This window comes from Biomphalaria glabrata, chromosome 2 (genome assembly GCF_947242115.1).
Source record: "Biomphalaria glabrata chromosome 2, xgBioGlab47.1, whole genome shotgun sequence".
NCBI classification, from domain to species: Eukaryota; Metazoa; Mollusca; class Gastropoda; family Planorbidae; genus Biomphalaria; species Biomphalaria glabrata.
Genome location: NC_074712.1, coordinates 35488713 through 35510105, shown reverse-complemented (window position 1 = coordinate 35510105; position 21393 = coordinate 35488713). Strand labels below are relative to the sequence as shown.

Genomic DNA, 21393 nt, shown 5'->3' with positions numbered 1-21393 from the left:
GGAAATAAGACAGTCATCATCTTCGAGCTGATAGGAAATAAGACAGTCATCATCTTCGACCACGAAGGAACAAGCTATACATAAATAGGGGATTCAACTAGTTCACTGTTCCCTGCAGTCTTTAACTCTTTCTCTCCGTAATTATTTTCCTTGTTCCGATGGAATTATTCATTTTGCTCATTTGTGTTTCACTACCCTGTTAGGATTAAACTTCAATGACTTTTCGTATGTAATCAGGAAATGTTTTATTAGGTATATAATTATAGAAGAATGCATGCTCTGTTTCTAGAACACAAATTAAAGTTTATAAAACCAAAAATTTAAGTAAATTTAATGGGGTCAAATCAACGATGGTATCGTAAGTTAGGAGAGAAAGAGTTAAGAGAAACAACGAGACAGTGAAGGAGTTCAGGTGATGACAACACATACATTCCGTTTCTACTGGAACAATAAATTTGTGAGAAAAACAAAACTGACAACTGACGCATAACATCTGTGAATGCCATTGTATTTGTTGTTCATATAAATATAATGGTACAAAAAAAAAAAAAAAGAAACTGTTCAGTAAATTAATTTAAATACTTTCTTTCGCTTTCAATACATTTGACAACTTAAAAATTGTAATGGCCGTAAGAAAAAAATAATAATGATCCAAACAAATTGTAAAAAGATAATTCTATAAATGAGTTGTGTACGAGTTGTTGTTTGCCACTCAACAAAGCAATATTATATAGAAACTAAATAAATAACTACACAATAATAGAAAGAATTCATAATGTATTGAATATCAACAATGTTTCAATAAAACTAATTAGTATTTTTAGATGTTAATAATACTAAAATCACACGAAAAAATGTGCGGATTTAATTGAAAAGATAGAATATTGGCAGAATATTGGCAGCTTCAGTTATATCAAAGAAAAAAAGGAAAACAAAACAAAAAGTTATCAGTTAAATGCTCCAATGTTCAGTTTTAACAATCAAAATGAAGGTATTATGTATACATTCTCTGAAAACATTGAAGTAACAAATATTTCAGGTGTACAAGATAAATATCAGAATAAAAAGTTGGTCAAAGGGAAATAAACAGAGAGAGATGGAGGGAGAGAGACAGAGAGAGAGAGATGGAGGGAGAGAGACAGAGAGAGATGGAGGGAGAAAGAGAGAGAGAGAGAGAGAGAGGGATAGGACAAAGTCACAAAATACTTCTCTTAGTTTTTTTGTTACATTTGTAAAACAATTCTTATCTAAAACACTGACCCTTTCGTCCCAAAAATTTTGCATTTTTATAACTTTCTTGTGTTTATTTACATTTTTTGTGATTGTAAACACAAAGAAAACTTACATTTCAAATCTGATATTGCTCTTAATAAAATTAAACTTTCTAGTTTCAATTTTGCACAAAACATTATTCCATTTGACATCCAAATTATTAACCAATATAGGAAATAATATCAAAATCAAAACTGTGATATAAGTAGAAATCTTAATTTAATTTTTCTTAAGAATTTTTCTTTCAGAATTTTTTCTATATTATGCACTTATGCTGAAATCCTATAATCATCACATGACTTTTGTAATCATATCATTAACTGAATATTCTGGAATAAAAATGTCAATGTAGTTGTCAAGAGGTAAGTACTTCAAGTCAAAGGGAAAAAAAGAAAAGCAATCAATGTTATCAAAAGTAGACACAATCTGTTCAAAGTGTTAAAATAGACATGTATGAAGTGAGAGAGACTATCCCTCTGCTCCCCTGCTCCTTCTGTATTGCACCACAAGTCATGAAATGCCCAAAAAATGTTATCATAAATTTCAGCTTGCATTCTCTGTTTGTAGATGATAGTAAAAAAAAGTTAATACAACACATCAACATATAACTTTGATATAAACAATTTCAATGAGTCTTGATACAGTCCAGAGATAGTTCAATTGTAAAAAAAAACTCATTCAGTATAACCAAATAAATATTCAAATCCAAATTCATTACCAAAAAATAGAATTATAATAGAAAAATTTAGAGATTCTAATTTTTTTTTTTCAAAAACTATTGCATAACATAATACCAAAGAGAGAATACAAATGACATTTTTAAGTTTCAATGACTAAAATGTACAAGACATACATGCTTTAATTCTGGTGAACATTTATGAAGGGACTGGTACTTGTGAAATGTTCCATGCTTGCTGCTTTGATGATAAAAAAAGAATCATCTTTTTTAAATTCTCCAATGAAATAAAAAGCCTCTACTTTGTTGCACCAGCTTACCTGTTTGTTTGTTTTTATTCACTAAAACATAATACAATGTTAAAATTTACTAAAAAATTATTCCATGTTACCCAATGTATCAATACAATGAAACTATGGACATTGAGCAAATAAATCTCTCAAATGAATGAATAATATTTTAAAATGTTTATCTTTTACAACAAAAATAAACAAAAACTTTACAAAAATATCATGTTGGCCTTTGCCTGAAAGAAATGAGTTCATCAACAAGTTGCATACAATAATACCAGAAGCACAATGTCTACTGTATCATGATAACATGTTTTTTTTTTCTATTTCCATATTAGGAAACAAACTTGGATTTTTTTTTTTTCCAAATCAAGCTTTAAAAAATGAGGCTGATTAGCCTTTAAGATAGCCTAAACTTTTCTGTAAAAATTCCTGGGGTAATATCACAGGCAAAACAAATACAAATTCTTCAACACCAATACCAAAAAATAAAATCTGCTCAATAAAGTTACAAGAATCCTTTTAAGTATCAATGATTGATATGGTTACCAGCTTTCACACATAAGCAATGTGAACATATAGTATTTATTTTACCCTAAAATATTTCATTTTTACTTTACAATGTATAGTTAATCACATTGAAATGAATAATTTTCTTCAATTACAAATCTAAAGCTAATTAGTCTTTTGGGATGACCCTAATAAACATAAAATTTGTTCTTATCTTTAATAGAACATTGATTGTTATAGTACTTTTATTATCTATGAATTAGTCTTAGTTAATCATTTTACTTTTTCTATCAACTGAAATGAGTAAGTTTTGATTAAAGAAAACATCCTTACAAAATTTCAGATGTCTATATTATCAGAATAAAATAACATTTAATATATATATATATATATATATATATATATATGTACAGCTAATAAAATATTGACGGGGGAAAAGGTTTCTTTAAAAAAGACTTAAAAAGTAACTAAAAAGGCTAAATATCTGTCAAATAATTAGAAAGTTTTAATACAGTGAATAACTAGATTACACTACAATGTAATGTGCATTATATGTATGTGTGTATAATATATATATATATATATATATATATATATATATATATATAACATGCCACAACAGATATGAAAAAACCACATCAACATATTCAAAATCAGTGTATATTATTAAAAATATTTTCTTTTTAAAAAGTTTTCAATTTTCACAATGCAGACCAAAGCTAAAAAAAATTAAATTAATAAGTTACTGAAGTTATAATTTAGTATGTATATTAAAGATTATGCCTAAACACTTTCTTTTTTTCAAAGTAAATATTAAATGCAATTATTTATAAAATTATTTTTCTTAATTTAAACATTTCTGAAAAAGAAAATCTTCCCTAACTACTTGTGAAATACTTTGTAGGCAACAAAGTCATTAAAAAAGTTTTCAAGATCTTAAAGGGAAACTCCGATAGTTTTTCAAATTTTAGTTATTGACATATTTAAATTCTGCGTAAAAAGTTGTAATAGTAAACATTATATCATTTTTTATTTAAATGCTCGGAAAATTTTATATTTAATAAATTAGACAGAAAATTCTTCACGCCCCCAAAAAAACGGGGTTCTGCGAGATGTTTTTAGTTTTTAAAAACGTGACGTCACAAGGGTGCTGGCTAAATTTAGATCTAGACCTGTATAACCGATAAACTCTCTAGTCTAGATCTAGACCTATCAGATCGCATTTATTGTTACGCTTCACAGCTAGATGTAGTCTCCACGTTGATTTATAATCGGTCTTTGTTTATAAATAATATTCTAGATCTAAACCTCTATTTCTACTTGAAGAAAATGAAATATTGTTATTCAGCTTGTTGCAGTAGTTCCAATCACAAAGATAAAATCAGCAAGTATGCTGATACTGAAATTACTGTCTCTTTTCATTTGTTTCCAAGAGATGAAGTTTTAAAGGGAAAATGGGAAAAAATTATTCGCCTGAAGAGCAAATATTTTTAAGAGACTAAGACTAAGACTAAGACTAAGACTGCTTTATTGATCCTTACGGAAATTTGTTGTGATTACAAGGACTCGTTTCTCATATAAAGACAACACAACAGAAAAATACACATAAATACAACAGACAACATAAAGAGTTCATTCAGCGACTACACACAGGTATCTTGGTGCATTTCATGTTCCCTGATCAATGGGTGGCGGTGATAGAGTCTGACCGAGTGAGGTACGAAAGAGTTTTTGTACCGCTCCGTTCTTGTTTTGATTGACAGCAGTCGCCCACTTCGCGACGACCTGGCGTAGTTCTGATGGAGCGGGTGGCCGTTGTCTTCCAAGATTTTTTCGATTTTTCTTAGGCACGTTTGTTCAAAAAGTTCCTTTAAATGTGGTAATGTTGTGAGTGTAATTTTTGATGCTTTTTTAATGATGTTTTCTAGACGTTGCAACAGTTTAGATGAGGCGTTGCCTTGCCAACAACTTATTCCATATGTTAGCAGATTTTGTACAGTCGCGCCGTAAAATGTCTCAAGGATCTTCTTGTTTAATTTAAAACTGTTGAGTTTGTATAGAAAAAAGAGTCACTGGGCTGTTTTCTTTGTCAAGTTCCAAGGTGGTCTTCCCATGAAAGCTTGTTGTTGATGATAACGCCCAGATATTTATAAGCCTTTACTTGTTCTATAGATGTAGTGTTTATTTGCAGTTCACGTATAGTTTGTTTTTTCTTTCTAAAATCTATTATAAGTTCTTTAGTTTTTGTTACATTCAGTTCTAGAAAGTTGTCGGTGCACCAGTTTGTAAACTCTTCTATCTAGCTTCGATACTGAGTTTCATCTCCTGAAATAAGACCGACTATGGCAGTATCATCAGCGAATTTAATGAGTTTAACTGAGTCATAGATGCTTCTTATATCATTAGTGTAAAGAGTGTATAGTACAGGAGAAAGTACACAACCTTGTGGAGCACCCGTACATAGTACTCGAGTTGACGATTTGGTGTTGTTGACTTTAACATACTGGGGCCGTTGGGTTAAAAAGTTTAGAACCCATGCTTGCAAGTAAGGGCTTGCATTTAAGTTACTCAGTTTGTTTATCATTAGATGTGGCTGTATGGTATTGAAAGCCGAGGAGAAATCTACGAAGAGGACTCGTGCATATGTTTTGGGTATATCGAGATGCTTATAAAGCTGGTCCAAAAGCAATAGAATGGCATCCTCAGTTCCTCTAGCTGCTTTGTATGCTAATTGGTGAGGGTCTAGGCTGTTATTGACTTTTGCTACAAGTTGTTTAAGGATATATTTTTCAAAACATTTCATAACAATAGGTGTTAGTGCTACTGGGCGGAAATCAAAGGCATTAGCTAATTCCTGTTTATGCTCAAACCATTTTGAGAGAAGCTGTTTCAGCAACTTCATTGCTGTGGAAATGGGATTTGAAAACAATTGAAGTTAATACCAGGTGCAGTACCAACAATACATTGGATTTCCAGGCCAAAGAATTCAATTAATGATACTACTGAGACATTTTAAACAACTGAAGTTCATAAATATAAATGAAATCAGATTTGTGAGTTAGAAATTTACTACGAATACTAGATCTACTATTAAATTTCTTATTTAATAAGTAGATCTATCGTCTACGAAACTCAATTCCAACTTTTTAACTTTTGACCTTGGGGGTGTGTCTCGCCGGCTGAGCCAGCGACAAGCTCTCTCATCACTTTTTCCATGTCAACCAATGTTAGGTCAAAACGGCACAAAAAAATCATAACTTGCTTACTGTCAAACATATAGTCATAATTTATACACCATTAGAAATTTCTTTTAAAGTATTTTAATGATGTCCTAACGAAAAAATTTTTTATCAAAGATATTTTTTTTTCGCCTCCCTATCTATAGGATTTGAGTGCACACTCGTGACGTCACACAGAAATTCAGTGAAAATCTGACTGTTTTGGATGCGCAGAAAAATTATGTCACAAAAACATCAATTACTAAGTTATTCTTGCAAATAAAAAAAAAAGGATAATATATTCATTGTCTATAAATCAAAACACATATTATATCAAAAATTGTCAAAACCATCGGAGTTTCCCTTTAAAAGAATATAAATAGTCATGATAATAGATAATCATGATAATATAAAAATGGAATAACTATAAATAAATAAATATTAGTTGGAGAAAGGATATACTGTTGTGTCACTATTTTGTTGTAAAATAAAACAAAATAAAAGCCATTATTTTGAGAAATGAAACAAAAAAGTGTTGACTTCAAGATCAAGGTAAAGTGCCTTTGGGAAGTTATACGTACAAGTACAAGTGGCCAATGGTCAATTAAGGTGTCATGTAACCAATACAATGCCCAACTGACAACATTAAAAAACACAGCTTTCACTGGTAATAAAAAAACACAGCCTTCACTGGTAGTCAAAAATGTCCCTACTCAACTGTCAAGATATACATATTCAATGATAAAATAAGTTACTATATATTTGTCAATAAATAAATGATAGAAAAATCGTATAGATATAAACCTAAGAAACAAAACAAAGAGAGGTTACTTAGTGGAACACTTTGTGAACACCTGCTTGCAGGGCATTAGCAGCATGATGAAAGCACCAAACAGGAACAGGACTCCAGCAAATATCATGCCACCATCAAAATCACCTGTGTTGTCTTTGATGAGACCTGGCAGTCAAAAAGAAATTAAGTTAAACATAACCTACATATTGTTTTTTTTTAATTAAAGAAAAACATCTTAACTTGTTTACTTATTAATTACAAATTTGATCTTTAAAAATCAAAATTTCTCCTTTCCAGGCTAAATTCAATGACATCCAACTTAACCAGTCAAAGCTTAGCGAAAATTCAATTGTTGCAAATCAGAGGTTCCCAATGCCATTCAATTGAATTCTAGAGTACAGTAATATATTTTTTACATTCTCAAAATGACAGTTTTGGTTAAGTTGAACATTGAAGATAACACAGACATTAAATATGAAAACTAGCCCATGTATTTTTTTATTCAGATTTTTATCAGAAACTAGAGTTAACATAATTTAATTTTGCATAGCATTTGATATCAGCCAAAATTTATATCTAAATGTATTACATATAATTAACTAGAATGGCAAAGATACTTCAGACCACCTACTCAGTAAATTAAGAATTAAGGATACATTTATTTTTTAGTAAGAGGGCATAACAGTGTTTTCTATGGAAAACATCAATAAAAAATGTAATACGAAGACCACTTACAAAACTGAATTCCCTGGCTAGTAAATCAAGCTAGAAATTAATCTTGTGTAAGTGAAATAGTCAGAGACTCACCAACCAACTTAATATGGACAACTTAAAGCTTTCACTTAGAGCTTGCTTTCACTTAGAGCTTGACAGGTCAAAGTCCTAAACTATAGTCAAAGGAAGCGTTTAATATTATAATGAGCTTTTCTTACAATTTCATATTTGCTTTTTATTTATATTTTTATAATATGATATGTTTAAACAGTCAAACAGATTACTTAGTAGGTATTTTGATAGTTGTTAGTAGATAGCTGATCATAACTGATTGGTACCTTTGTTAGTTGTTGATAATTTGTTAGTTGTTGATAATTTGTTAGTTATTGATCCATATGCTTGCCCTGGATCTGGCAAAGTATGTAGGTCACAGTTGGGGCTGCGTAGCCAAGGGAAATACTGCATTCCTCATTATCTTTGGACTAGTAAGTAGGTAATTGCTATTTTTCCTTTATAACATAGTTTGTTAGTTTTAGATAGTTACTTTGTTAACTATTGATAGATAGCAGTTAGTATGGTAGTAGAAGGTTGGTAGTTTTGATGAAAAAGTACCTGCTAATGGTGGTCCAATAAATGTACCAACTCCATTTGATAGCATGAGATAACCAAGTCCATTTTCTAAACTCTCCACACCTATAAGGTCTGTCAGTAGGATAATGAGAAGCCCTAATATAACACCAAAAAATAGTCCATTTCCTATGAGACACAGTGCATAGAAGACTATATCATCGTAGAATGGAAATATAATTAATGTAAAGCCACACAGCAAGTTTGAAACAATATAAAAAGCTTGCCTGTTCACAAATTTGAAATTCCCAAATACTCCACCAAATATGCCTCCTAAGAAACAACCAAATCCACAACCGCCAACAAGATAGGCTGCAACAATAGGTGACATCCCCCTCTCTCGAAGAAATTCTGGGGCAAAGGAATTGACAATGGAAAATCCAGCATTCCACATGATATTGCTGAGAAAGTAAATGTTGAAACCACTGTGTGTGAATATAAAGATGTGTCTTGAAGACTTTGGAGGTTTTAAGGGTGGAGATTCTGATTTAGTTTCTTGTGTAGACATTTTCGAGTGATTTGACTTGTCCAAAACCAATAGGCTAGAGCCCCTTGTAGCACCAACAGCTGAAAGTGAATTCAGGGATATGGAATGATGATTTGTCAAGCGATCAAGCAAAGGTTTTTTAAAATCATATGAATTATTGGCATCATTTTGAGCATTTTTCTTTATTTCTGCATCAATTTCCCTGGGTTCATTATTTACGACTAAAGGCTTAGCATCCACAGTTGTACCATCATCATTATTGACGTAGTCCTTCCTGTTCAAACCTAATCCCAAAACACTACTATCACTTTCAACATATGTAGGGGAAATGCTGACTGCCTGTGTGCTGGAGATGAGTTGATTGCTTTGAACACTTGGCTCCTCAACAATTTCCTCTAAAACAAAGGGAGGTGGTTCACGCAACAAGGAAGAGAAGACAAACAAATTCAAACATAGACCAGCCACCACAATCAAAGAGCCTTTCCATGAATACATGTCTATGAGGAGACCAGCTATGACTGGCATGATGGCACCACCCAGGCCTGAGCCACTGGTTGTCACACCTGTTGCTAAGCTACGATATTTCTCAAAGTATAACCCACTCAGCACATGTGATGGGACATAGCAACAACAGCTACCAAATCCTGTAAACAAAAATATTTAAAAAATAAGACTTACCACTTTGTGTATGAAATATCAGATATCTATAGAGCTAAAGCATTCAGCATATTAGTAAATAGACAAATATAATATATATATATGTGTAAAAGGTCCTTGAAAATAAATTTGTTAAATCCTAAAATGTCATACTATCTGCTGTATTTATTTTTCTGCTGTACCCAAAACAAGCTGACCAATGAGTAACCCAAAACAGGCTTCCCGATAGAGTTACCCAAAACAGGCTTACCAGTGAGTAACCCAAAACACGCTTACCAGTGAGTAACACAAAACAGGCTTACCAGTGTGTAACCCAAAACAGGCTTACCAATAGTTACCCAAAACAGGCTTACCAGTGAGTAACCCAAAACAGGCTTACCAATAGAGTTACCCAAAACAGGCTTACTAGTGAGTAACCCAAAAACAGGCTTACTAGTGAGTAACCCAAAACAGGCTTACCAATAGAGTTACCCAAAACAGGCTTACCAGTGTGTAACCCAAAACAGGCTTACCAATAGAGTTACCCAAAACAGGCTTACCAGTGAGTAACCCAAAACAGGCTTACCGGTGAGTAATCCGAAACAGATACACAATGAAGGTATATATGGCAAAATGGGCATGCCCAAAAGACCAATTACAGTAAGCAGTGAACCAAACAAGGTAATCTGCCTGTAAGTAAATTTTGTCATCAAGAAACTGACAATTGGACCTGTTTGGGAAGAAATGCAAGGAATAGCAATACATTAAAAAGAATATTTTTGAAATGTGACTGCAAGTCTTTCTCAGAATGAACACAGCAACTTTTTTTTAAAGCAATAATATTTTTATTATCAAGCTTTAATTAGCATCCATTTTAGTTAATAAATATTTTTTTTTATTTAAAGGGTAACTCCGATGGTTTTGACAATTTTTGATATAATATGTGTTTTGATTTATAGATAATGAATATATTATTCTTTTTTTTTTATTTGCAAGAATAACTTAGTAATTGATGTTTTTGTGACATAATTTTTCTGCGCATCCAAAACAGTCAGATTTTCACTGAATTTCTGTGTGACGTCACGACGGTGCACTCAAATCCTATTGATACTCATTGATAGGGAGGCGAAAAAGAAATTATCTTTGATAAAAAAATTTTTTCGTTATTACATCATTAAAATACTTTAAAAGAAATTTCTAATGGTGTATAAATTATGACTGTATGTTTGACCGTAAGAAAATTATGATTTTTTTGTGCTGTTTCGACCTAACATTGGTTGACATGGAAAAAGTGATGAGAGAGCTTGACGCTGGCTCAGCCGGCGAGACACACCCCCAAGGTCAAAAGTTAAAAAGTTGGAATTGAGTTTCGTAGACGATAGATCTACTTATTAAATAAGAAATTTAATAGTAGATCTAGTATTCGTAGTAAATTTCTAGCTCACAAATCTGATTTCATTTATATTTATGAACTTCAGTTGTTTAAAATGTCTCAGTAGTATCATTAATTGAATTCTTTGGCCTGGAAATCCAATGTATTGTTGGTACTGCACCTGGTTTTTTTTTAAAATCCCATTTCCACAGCAGTGAAGTTGCTGAAACAGCTTCTCTCAAAATGGTTTGAGCATAAACAGGAATTAGCTAATGCCTTTGTAAAATATTTGCTCTTCAGGCGAATAAATTTTCCCCATTTTCCCTTTAAAACTTCATCTCTTGGAAACAAATGAAAAGAGACACTAATTTCTGTATCAGCATACTTGCTGATTTTATCTTTGTGATTGGAACTACTGCAACAAGCTGAAGAACAATATTTAATTTTCTTCAAGTAGAAATAGAGGTTTATAAACAATGACCGATTATAAATCAACGTGGAGACTAGATCTAGCTGTGAAGCGTAACAATAAATGCGATCCGATAGGTCTAGATCTAGACTAGAGAGTTTATCGGTTATATAGGTCTAGATCTATATTTAGCCAGCACCTTCGTGACGTCACGTTTTTAAAAACTAAAAACATCTCGCAGAACCCCGTTTTTTGGGGGGCGTGGAGAATTTTCTGTCTAATTTATTAAATATAAAATTTTCCGAGCATTTAAATAAAAAATGATATAATGTTTACTATTACAACTTTTTACGCAGAATTTAAATATGTCAATAACTAAAATTTGAAAAACTATCGGAGTTTCCCTTTAAAAGAAATTGAAAGAAAAGATAAACAACCTGATCCAAGAAAAATTCCATAGTTTATCGCTCCAATTAATGAAACCTGCACAGTAGCTTCTTCACCAAAATAGTCCAACAGTTCCATGTTGTAGACACCAACAGCTGCAGTGGTGCCAAAAGTTAAAACTTGAATCATGAAAGCTGCAAAAATGATCACCAATCCCCATCTTCCACCTTCCATTGTTTGGACTGAAGTGATGCAACCAAGTCTTGATATTGTTTTCTGAATGCCACAAGGCTAATGTAGCTGCAACCTTAGGAAAAAATAATATTCATTAACTGATCGTAAAAATTAGTAAATTACAGAGATTTAATTAAGCAAGACAAACCAAAGTTTATTAAAAAAAAAAAAAAGAGTTAATATACAATAGGACTATCTCAATCTATATACATTACATATATATATACATAAGGCATTGTGTTTGATTAGGAAGATTAGGGATGAGTGCAGTATTTCATGTGACCATCTAATCCCAGTATAGACCAGCAAATTTTGCAAAATCTGAGATGCAGACAAAGCAATAGTATATTTAGGGAACTTCTGAAATATGACCCATAATTTTCTGAGGTTTATATAGAGACAAAGCAAGGCAGCTGTTCTTAGTGAATTCATTGACAGCAAGTTGAAGCTCATGCTTGGTGTGTGCATGAAGGGCACAATCATCCACATAGAGCAGCGTTTCCCAAACTGTGGAGTGCATCCACTACAAGTCCTCCCAAGATGGACTGACATTTTGAAAAAAGAAGGAAGATTGGGGGAGGGGGGGAGTGAAACCTATCAATTTCTTTTTTTTTAAAGAGGCAAAAAAAAAGTTGTATTCTCATTGTCATTACCAATCCATGTTTGAATGTTAACCAAGTAAAATGACATTATTAACAAAGTTTTGAAATGTAAATATTTCAAGAATTTCACGTTTCATTTTTTAATAAGGACTTGTAAAATGTATACCATTTTAGCTAGATGTGTTTGCAACAATTTTGACTCAAAACATTTTGAAGAAGACATTTAAAAAAGTCCCTGACTTTCAAGTGAAAGAATAATTAAACTATGTTGATGAATTTTGAGTGACAATGGCAAAAATAAAAAGGTCTGCTTAAGGCGAAGATGATCTTATGATTAAAATTTTCACAACTGTTGTGCATCGCTATGTTGATAAATTTTGAGTGACAAAGATAATTATAAAAAGGTTTGCTTAAGGCAAAGATGATCCTATGACAACCATGCCTATTACAGGTATAAGTGCACTATATGTAATCGAATGGCCCTCAAAAAATTTAATGACGATTCACTTAAATGACTAAAAATACTTATAACTAAGAGCATGCTATATTTTAGAAGAAAGAAACAGAGTCCTTGTCAATTTAATCCCACTTTCCTTTTTTTTTTTAAAAATATTTAATATGCATATTTTTAGTTTTAAAAAGTGTATTTGTTTGATTTTGTGGAGGGTAACGGCCTTGGTAACATACTGTTGTACGGGTCTGTACCAGTATTCCAAACATGCTACAACTACAAGCTGACACTTCTTAATCCCGAAATTATTGCCACCCGACGTAAGATTTAAGGTGTTAGCATTTAAAATGAGAAAAAAAAACTTTAATGTATCTGACTCATCAAGATTCCTTTCTTGTGGAGGCCCCAGGGTTGTAGCCCCGCCTTCCTTCCCTTAAATCTAGTCCTGTTTATAAGGAAAAGAATGCAACATGTGTTGGAAGTGAAGAAAAAAGGTGCATGTGCAGTAGCAATATAGTAGTCCTTTTGTAAATTTTCAAATAAAGAAGTTTTAGCAATAGTAAGGTGAGCTGATCAAGAGGACATGCGTATGGCAAATGCTCAAGCCCTGCGCCTTACTGGAGATTATCATCTAATCTAGATATATATATATAATTATTATAATATAATTAAATATATATATCTAGAATAATCTAGATTTCTAGATGTAGATCTAATAATCTAATATAGATTAAACTAGATTCTAGATCTATTATTGTTATAGGCAGTCCTACTTTAAAAAAAAATATAGTTTAATATTATTTTATTTTTATTCTAGATCTATCTATCTAGGCTAGATTTAATAAGGGATCTAAAATTTCTAGATCTAGAAAATCTAGATTCTAATTGAGTAATTCTAGATTATTAATCTAGATTCTATAGTCTATAAGTCTATAATCTATATAGATATCTATAAGTCTATAGTATCTATACTCTATACTCCAGAGTCTATACTGACTCTATAGTCTATAATCATTAATTTCATTAATCTATAACTATAGTACTCTATATGATACTATATGACTATAGCTATCATGAAATAAATGATAATTTAGATCTAGATCAGTAGATGACTATATTCTAGTCTAGAGCTAAGAGTAGTAAGAGTGTAAGAGTAAATATTTATTTTTAAATTTACCATTAATAACAATAATGTTATTATTAGTCTAATTAGGGTTAGGTCGTTAGGACTTAGACCACTGGCGGATCTGGGGGGGTGGGGGGTAAGGTGCGATCGCCCCCCCCCCCCCCCCCGACTCAGCCGACCTACCCACCCCCGACGAATTTTAGTATAGAATTCACACAATTTGTATATGAATTTATTACTTATGTTAATAATATATACTAATTATTTATATTTCAACCTATTTTTAGATTATTTCGCCCCCCCCTTCTAGTATTTTGGCTGATTTGGTAGGGTCGGGAGGGGGCGATGGCATCAATCCGACCCCCCCCCCCCCCATAAACTTGTTATTGTTATTTTAACAGGTCTTTATTTTATGGCCGATTGGAGGGGGAGGAGCGAATACCTCTACTGCCCATCCCATCTAAACCCTTTGAGTGGGGGGGGGTGGTCCTACTTTTATGGAGAAATCATAGTATGCAAACAAAATTAGTCGAATATCTATATAATATAAACAGGTGGAAGTGCGATACATGCAATCACCTTCCCCCCATCGGACAAACCAATACTTTTTCTTTTTGTATTATAATAAGAAATTACAAAATTTAAAAAATCTGTCACTAATATAATTTATATATGCTATAAAGAAAATTCTTATATCGAGTCGCCCAACCCCTATTCTTTAATGCAAAATGCAATCATTAGCAGAAATTATAAAAAGGAGCGAGGATTAATCATTTTCATTTTACTGCCACTTCCCTTTCCAGAGAGAGTTTGTGTAATTTTACATGAATTTATCATAACTATTTTAAGAAAGACTTTGCTTTGGAAAAGTTAAAATTCAAACGAAATTTTTCAATATAACAGTCACGGTTGAGATGAGTTCAAAAGCCAGATAATCTTTTCCTAGTCGACTTTTTCCAACCTTTACTCTATCTCATATTTTTCTAGTTAAATAAATTTAGGACTATAACTCACAATTAATGCTTGAATTTTATTGAATATTATTAATCGAATTTTTTTTTTCGGCGGCGATCCTCAAAGCCTTAATCTAAATATGTGGGGTATCTTATCTTTTCAAAGAACCAATCGGTTGTATTTGCAATATGTATTAAAGGACTATAAATTCATATTAAAATATTTTTCCATATTATTTAAAAGGTCTTTTATAATAGAATGAATAATGAGCTGTAGGTCAGGAGAATGCGTTACTGCAGTGAAGAATGCCAGAAAACGCTTTTAGCGTCGAGGCTTCGCCCCGAACCTCACTGATGAATAATAAGCTGTAGATGTCAGCAGAATGCGTTTCAGCCGTGAAAAATGCAAGAAAACGCTTTTGGCGTCGAAGCCCCGAACCCCACTGATAAATAATGAGCTGTAGATTTCCGACCCCCACTGAGGAAGCTTAAAGCGCTCTCCCAGACCCCCAAGTTTGCAAGAGAAAGGCCTCAACATGACTGTTTTTTGTTCTGTTTTTTTTTCACCGAACATTGAGAAAAAGTCTCATTTTATTCTCATATATTGAATATATATATATATATATATATATATATATATATATATATATATGCTGTACGCACGTTTATGCATAGGGTTAGGGTTTGGGTTTGGAAAAAAATCGACACCCCCCCCCCACTCCAAAGTTCTGGATCCGCCAGTGACTTAGACTGACTTATTAGGTTAGTAACATTTTCATGATTCATTAAAATTAAATTCATATGATATTACTATAATTAGATCTAGATCTATATTCTATCATAATCTATGTAGTTACATTCTATGTCATATAATTAATAATAATAATAATAATAATAATCTTTATTATCCGTAAGGAAATTTGTCTTACAATTTGTGCATTACATCAAACAAAAAACATTATAACTATAAGAAACCAAAGTGTACATTCACACCAGACTCACTCATAATTTACATGTGACAAAGTTTATACCAGATTGTTCTTATTTAATGATTTGATTGCCAGGGGAGAGAATTAGAGTAATCATTAAATAATTTTCATTAATTTTAAATTCAGATAAATTTATTTTTAATTAATTTTTTTTTGTGTTACCTAACCCTGTCCCTAGATCTAGAGAGTAGAGTCCTAGAGCCAGGGCTGAGAGCTAGATCTAGATATTTATAGGCCTATATATCTAGTCAAGATTTCTTTTCAACTTGATACTTTTAAAACTGTCACTAAACTACTAAGTCTACTAGTTAGTGACTAGTGTCACTACTCAAGACTACTGTCTACTCGTCTACTGTGGTCAGTGGACACTGTGGTAACTGTGGTTACTTGGCTGTGAATACTGTGATGCATTTGTTCTTGTAGATCAGGCATGTCAAACACGGCGTTCTGGGGCCACATGAGGCCCGCGACCACCTTGCATGCGCCCGCTTGGCCACCTCAAAAATTATCAAAATAATGTTTTAACTTAAACTATTACGCTGGAAAATAAAAGATGACAAGTTACTTGAAATGAAAAATTGTATTTGTTAAACTGAACAACGAGATTGAGTCTGCGGTGAAAGCCAGCTACATTTTTTTCAAACTTTATTGCAAGCCATAGCGAATCATTTAATGAAAGGAATTTTATGAAGGAGTGTGTCTTTAAAGCTGCGGAAGTCCAGAAAAGTTGAAAGCATTAAAAGAAATAACTTAAACTAGTAACACTGTGGCAGATAGAATAATTGACTTGTAAGTCAGCTTGTGTGAACAATTAAAGAACAAAATAGATTTTGAAATATTCTCATTGGTTCACTATAAGTCAACTGATGTAACGGGTATAGCACAGTTGGCTATACTCATAAGGGCTTGTGACAAGAATTTTGAGATACACGAGGAGCTACTTCAGCTTGATTATCTACACATAACACCACAACAACAAGCGAGGATGTTTTTGAGAAATTACAGGAGGTGATATTGCAGAACAATTTACCTTTGGTAAAGCTAGCTAGTCTAACAACGGATAGAGCACTAACCATTATGAAATAGTTTTGATGCAAAGCTACTTGCAAAAATAAGAGAGACTAAAATAATGCTAATTTTAAATTTGCTCATTTTCAGTGCATCATTCACCAAGAAACATAATGCACAAAGCAATTACAATTCCAGCATGTCATAAGACTAGTTTCAGTCACTATCAATTTTATTCGTGACAAGTGGCTTAAATCATCGCCAATTTTCAATGTTTCTGAATGACATTGGACACGAAATTTGCTGGCTCTCCAGTCATAAAGAATTGAAGAGATTTGTTGTACTGCGTGAAGAAATTGTATTGTTTCTGAACATGAAAGGTGAACCTGTTGAACATTTCCATACTGACGAATGGGTTCAGGATTTGGCATTTGCAATTGATCTCACTGGTCACCTGCATGACTTGAATTTGAAACTTCAAAGTAAAGACTAAATTGTCACAACTGTGTGTGATCATGTGAAGTGCTTTCAAGCAAAATTACGACTGTGGATAAATCAAATAAGAAGAGAAAATCTTGTTCACTAGTCAGGAACTAAAAAGATTAAATACGGCTACAACATTTGGTAAATATGTCTTACACCTGGAATCGTTAGTAGATGCTTTCACTGGCGTTTTCATGATTTCGTTTGATACGAGCAAGAATTTTCGTTGTTTTTATCTCCATTTTCATTTGCTTCTGAAAATGCTGCTGGTAATGTGCAACTAGAGCTGATAGAATAGCAGTTAGATTCTTTGTTGAAAGCGAAGAATAAAGTGGCTGCGCCAAAATTTAGTTATTTACCTAAACAGTACGTTCAATTGCGGAAATTAGCAGCAAGAATTCTAGCTATTTTTGCAAGCACTGATCTCTGTGAGCAGTTCTTTTCTATAATGAAAGCTACAAATCACCTCACCGTTCAAGATTATCTGATCAAAATTTGTTGTCAGTGATGATAGTGTCAGTGACTTGAGTGACAAACAAACTTCCACCCGATATTAATACACTTGTAACCCAGAAATATGTCAAGCATCAGGACAAAGAAAAAATGCGCAATCTTAGTAGTTTTTAATTATGAAAATGTACTGCAAATTTAGCTAACTAAGCCGCAACTAAGGGACATCTATGCCATTTATTATTGAACTATTGTATTGCTTCTAATTTTCATAAAACTAGTAAGCTGTTTTGCAACTGATTTTTTATTGCGGCCCCTCAGGATATAGAATATAGTAAGTTTTTCATGCGGCCCATGCCTATATTGGCATATCATACAGTGTATGATACACACCTAAGCCTAAGCCTAAACAAGTTTGATTAGTTTGACATGCCTGTTGTAGATCAAGGCTCAAGCATCCCTGCATCTGTAGATGTCTACACCTATTCGTCCTATTGTCCTTTAATTAGATCTAGTATTAGTAATACCAGATCTAGATCTATATAATCTAGATCTAATAGAGTAAGATTTAGAGTCTACTTTAGAATCTCCTAGATAAACATCTAGATCTAGATAGATCTAGGTCTAGTGACTCTAGTAATCACTAATCCGTGAAATTAAGCATTGCCAGGGATAATAACTCTAGCAATGTTTTAGGGTCAACTTACCTGATAACCTGCTTGACCTTTTACTTTGCTAAAATTCTTTTTTTTTTTTTTTATCCCCCTTACAATAGATCTTGCCTATCTAAAAACGAATTTATTTGTTTGGTAGATCAAGATCTAAAATATAACTCTACATAGATCTATATAAATGCAGAGAAAGAGAAATAGTTTGTTAAATATGAGTTAGTTGGTAGAATGTTAGATGTATTTGTAGTTATAACACACACAAAATCGAGTTAAACGTGTTTTTTCCAGGGTTAAGAAATATTCGTGCAAAAGAATCAAAAGAAAAATTGAGGTTTCAGTAGATCTATAAAATATTTGCTTGTTGGGGACATTTCTTTTTTACTTTTTTTTTTATGGCGTCCCTCGAAGAGGGATAAGTCGCAAATAGTTTTGCATGGACTGTCCGTCCGTTTGTCCGTCTGACAGATACCTTCGATATAGAGGTCACGATCTGAGTCCGTCGTTAGGACCTTAACAACTTTAGCTAAAGAAAATCCGATTTCACGATATGCCATCGTTTTTCAAACGCTCAAGGGAGGAGCGACGTCCTGATTTTTTTTTAAAAAAAGGGAGGAGGGTGGGATAAAGACGTAAAAACAAAGTTGTATTTTCATTGCAGTTAGGCCTAGCCTATATATCTCAACCCATGATTCCATTTTAGCTAATTTAAATAAAAGGACATTGTTAGCCTACTAGTGTTTCAAAATTAAAATAGTTCAAGTTATAGACATCGTTTCATAGTCTAATGAGCATCCTTTTAAAATATACCCTATATGAAGCTTATACCGTTTTCGCGAGAAGCGTCTGAAAAAAAAATCGACTAAAAACTTTTTGAAGAAAAAACATTTTAAAATGTCCGCTAACGTGATTCTTTTTGTGTCAGAATGGTCGAAATTCTCGCCCAATTGTCGTATATAGTTATGTTGACGACTTTTGTATGACGATAGAACAAGTCTGCGGCAAGAGGTCTTCCTTTTGATGATCACGCACTCTGCGAAGACGTACTTGCGCTATATGTAGGCCTACTTCGAATGTCCCTTACAAAGTAGTAGCCAATGCTGCCATCTTCTTTATGTAACTTCATATGACCTGCGCTTAAGACTAAGACTAAGCTTTATCGATCCATATGGATATTTGTTGTGATTACATTAAGTACTCTTTTCCCATATAAAAACAAAACAACATAGAAACATTCACATAAATAGAAGAGACACAACTAGAGCGCTCTATACGCAAGGAGAATGCACATCTCAGTTCTGATTGAAAGTAAAAAGTTCAATTTTCGTCTGCCCCAATACGGAGAACTGCCTGATCTGGAAACCACGGCGCGGTGCATCTCGTATATAGGATTACTCAGTGCTTTTATTGTAAAACAAAAAAAAAAAATAGGTGCCGGTACTCTGTGATGGGTTGCCTAACTTTTAACTACCAATAAATTAATAATAAACGTGTTAAAATACAACAAGAAAGTAATATTTTTTTCTCCACATTGAAAAAGGTGCCGGTACGCGTACCGGTGCGTACAGTCACACACACAAAGCATTGGGATTATCTGAACCCTCCGACATGCACAATGAGAATATTTTTTGTCAGACTATCCAACTCTTTTTTTCCCCACATCATCTTTGAATTCCTATATTTTATTTTTGCTATCCCATTACATCAATTTGATAAGCCTAATAACTGAATATCAACATGTATATTCATGCCAATGATTGAAATAAATGGTCGTTTTAAAAACTAGTTTTCGAACGGGAAATATTCCTCAAATTATTTTGTACTTTATTATTCTAGACTGAACGCTTTATTCTATTTTTATTTTTAACTAATTGAAACTAATTAATACACAAAATACTTACAATCTATCATAAGGAAAAGTGCAAGATTTTACCACGAAGTCAAATCAATGTGGCCTATATTAAACCTTGTAGGCTACCAAGTAAATGTAGGCCTATACTTACATTGCCATTTCGTCGTTCTTCGTTGTTCTCGTATTTTTTCTTTTTCTTTCTCAAAGCATGTACTAAAAAACATATATAGGCTAGTACTGCAGATAGTACTATATTAGGACTAGACTTCGAGTTGTATTCTCAATGCAGCATATTTCTACTTTAGACTTAAGTCTGAAAATACTTTTCGCGCAAGCTGACACTTAACCTTTTGTATTTGGCCTCGGGTGTGATATAATTAGATGAAAGCGTTCACATCTGGTAAAATAATGAACTGATAGCCCAGTAAATATATGTGGGTACCCTCACAATAATTAAACATAATGCTTCCCTGTCCCACCTGGCTCAGCATGTAGTCTTCATAGATAATGTTGTATACCTGCTCTAATAAAAAAAATAATATGCTGCTTTAACAGCTTATTAGGTCTACAGGATAAACTTAAGTGTCATAAACAAAATATAAGATGCTAATATATATGTGAACATAAAAAGACGGCATAGTTAAAATGAAATTATGAAATGAAATTGTATTGAAATATTATAATGGGGTGTAAGTTGAGCCTACGGATTGAGAAAGAAATATATAAAGAGTTACAGGTGGAGTGGCACACCTGCAGAACGTTGTATGTTGTAGAAAAGCTTATTCATTTTTTTTAATGCATTCTTTGTTGTGCTCAAAAAGTACATTAACGCCATAGGTGGTTAAATAATGTATTTCAATGGTCTGGCCTCGATATTTTTTCTTTTTTTTAGATCTAGATCTGTTTATTATTTATGAACGCATTTAGATTTTGTCCTGTCCGAATCTGCACTATATATAATTCACTTTTATCCTCACTCGCATTCAATGGCAGATGATGTAAAGGTCAACTGTTTCTGTGGCTCATGATTAAAGAGAGTGTCATGTGGCCAGCACAATGACCAATCCCCTTTACTTTCCCCAACTAAAGTCAGGTGCCTGTTAAAGCTGGGTGGACTCAGAGGAGCCCAAACATCACAAATGCAAAATCCCAGTCTTCATCAAGATTCGAGCCCGGGACCTCTGTT

At 32.8% G+C, this 21393-nt stretch overlaps 1 protein-coding gene across 2 annotated transcripts; it reads right to left on the bottom strand.

Moving 5' to 3' along the window:
- Nucleotides 1-487: 487 nt before the first annotated feature.
- LOC106075169 (monocarboxylate transporter 9-like) lies at nt 488-18430 on the bottom strand. 2 transcript variants are annotated; one of them, XM_056020255.1, is made up of 5 exons: nt 18395-18430; nt 11442-11698; nt 9810-9953; nt 8086-9231; nt 488-6924 (listed from the first exon to the last, which is right to left on the bottom strand). In XM_056020255.1, exons 2-5 carry the CDS (start codon nt 11623-11625, stop codon nt 6794-6796), a joined length of 1605 nt encoding a protein of 534 aa, XP_055876230.1. In that variant the 5' UTR covers nt 11626-11698; nt 18395-18430; the 3' UTR covers nt 488-6793. The 2 variants fall into 2 exon arrangements, with proteins under 2 accessions (XP_055876230.1, XP_055876229.1); XM_056020254.1 differs by lacking the exon at nt 18395-18430 and adding an exon at nt 15909-18109.
- Between the last annotated feature and the right edge of the window lie 2963 nt (nt 18431-21393).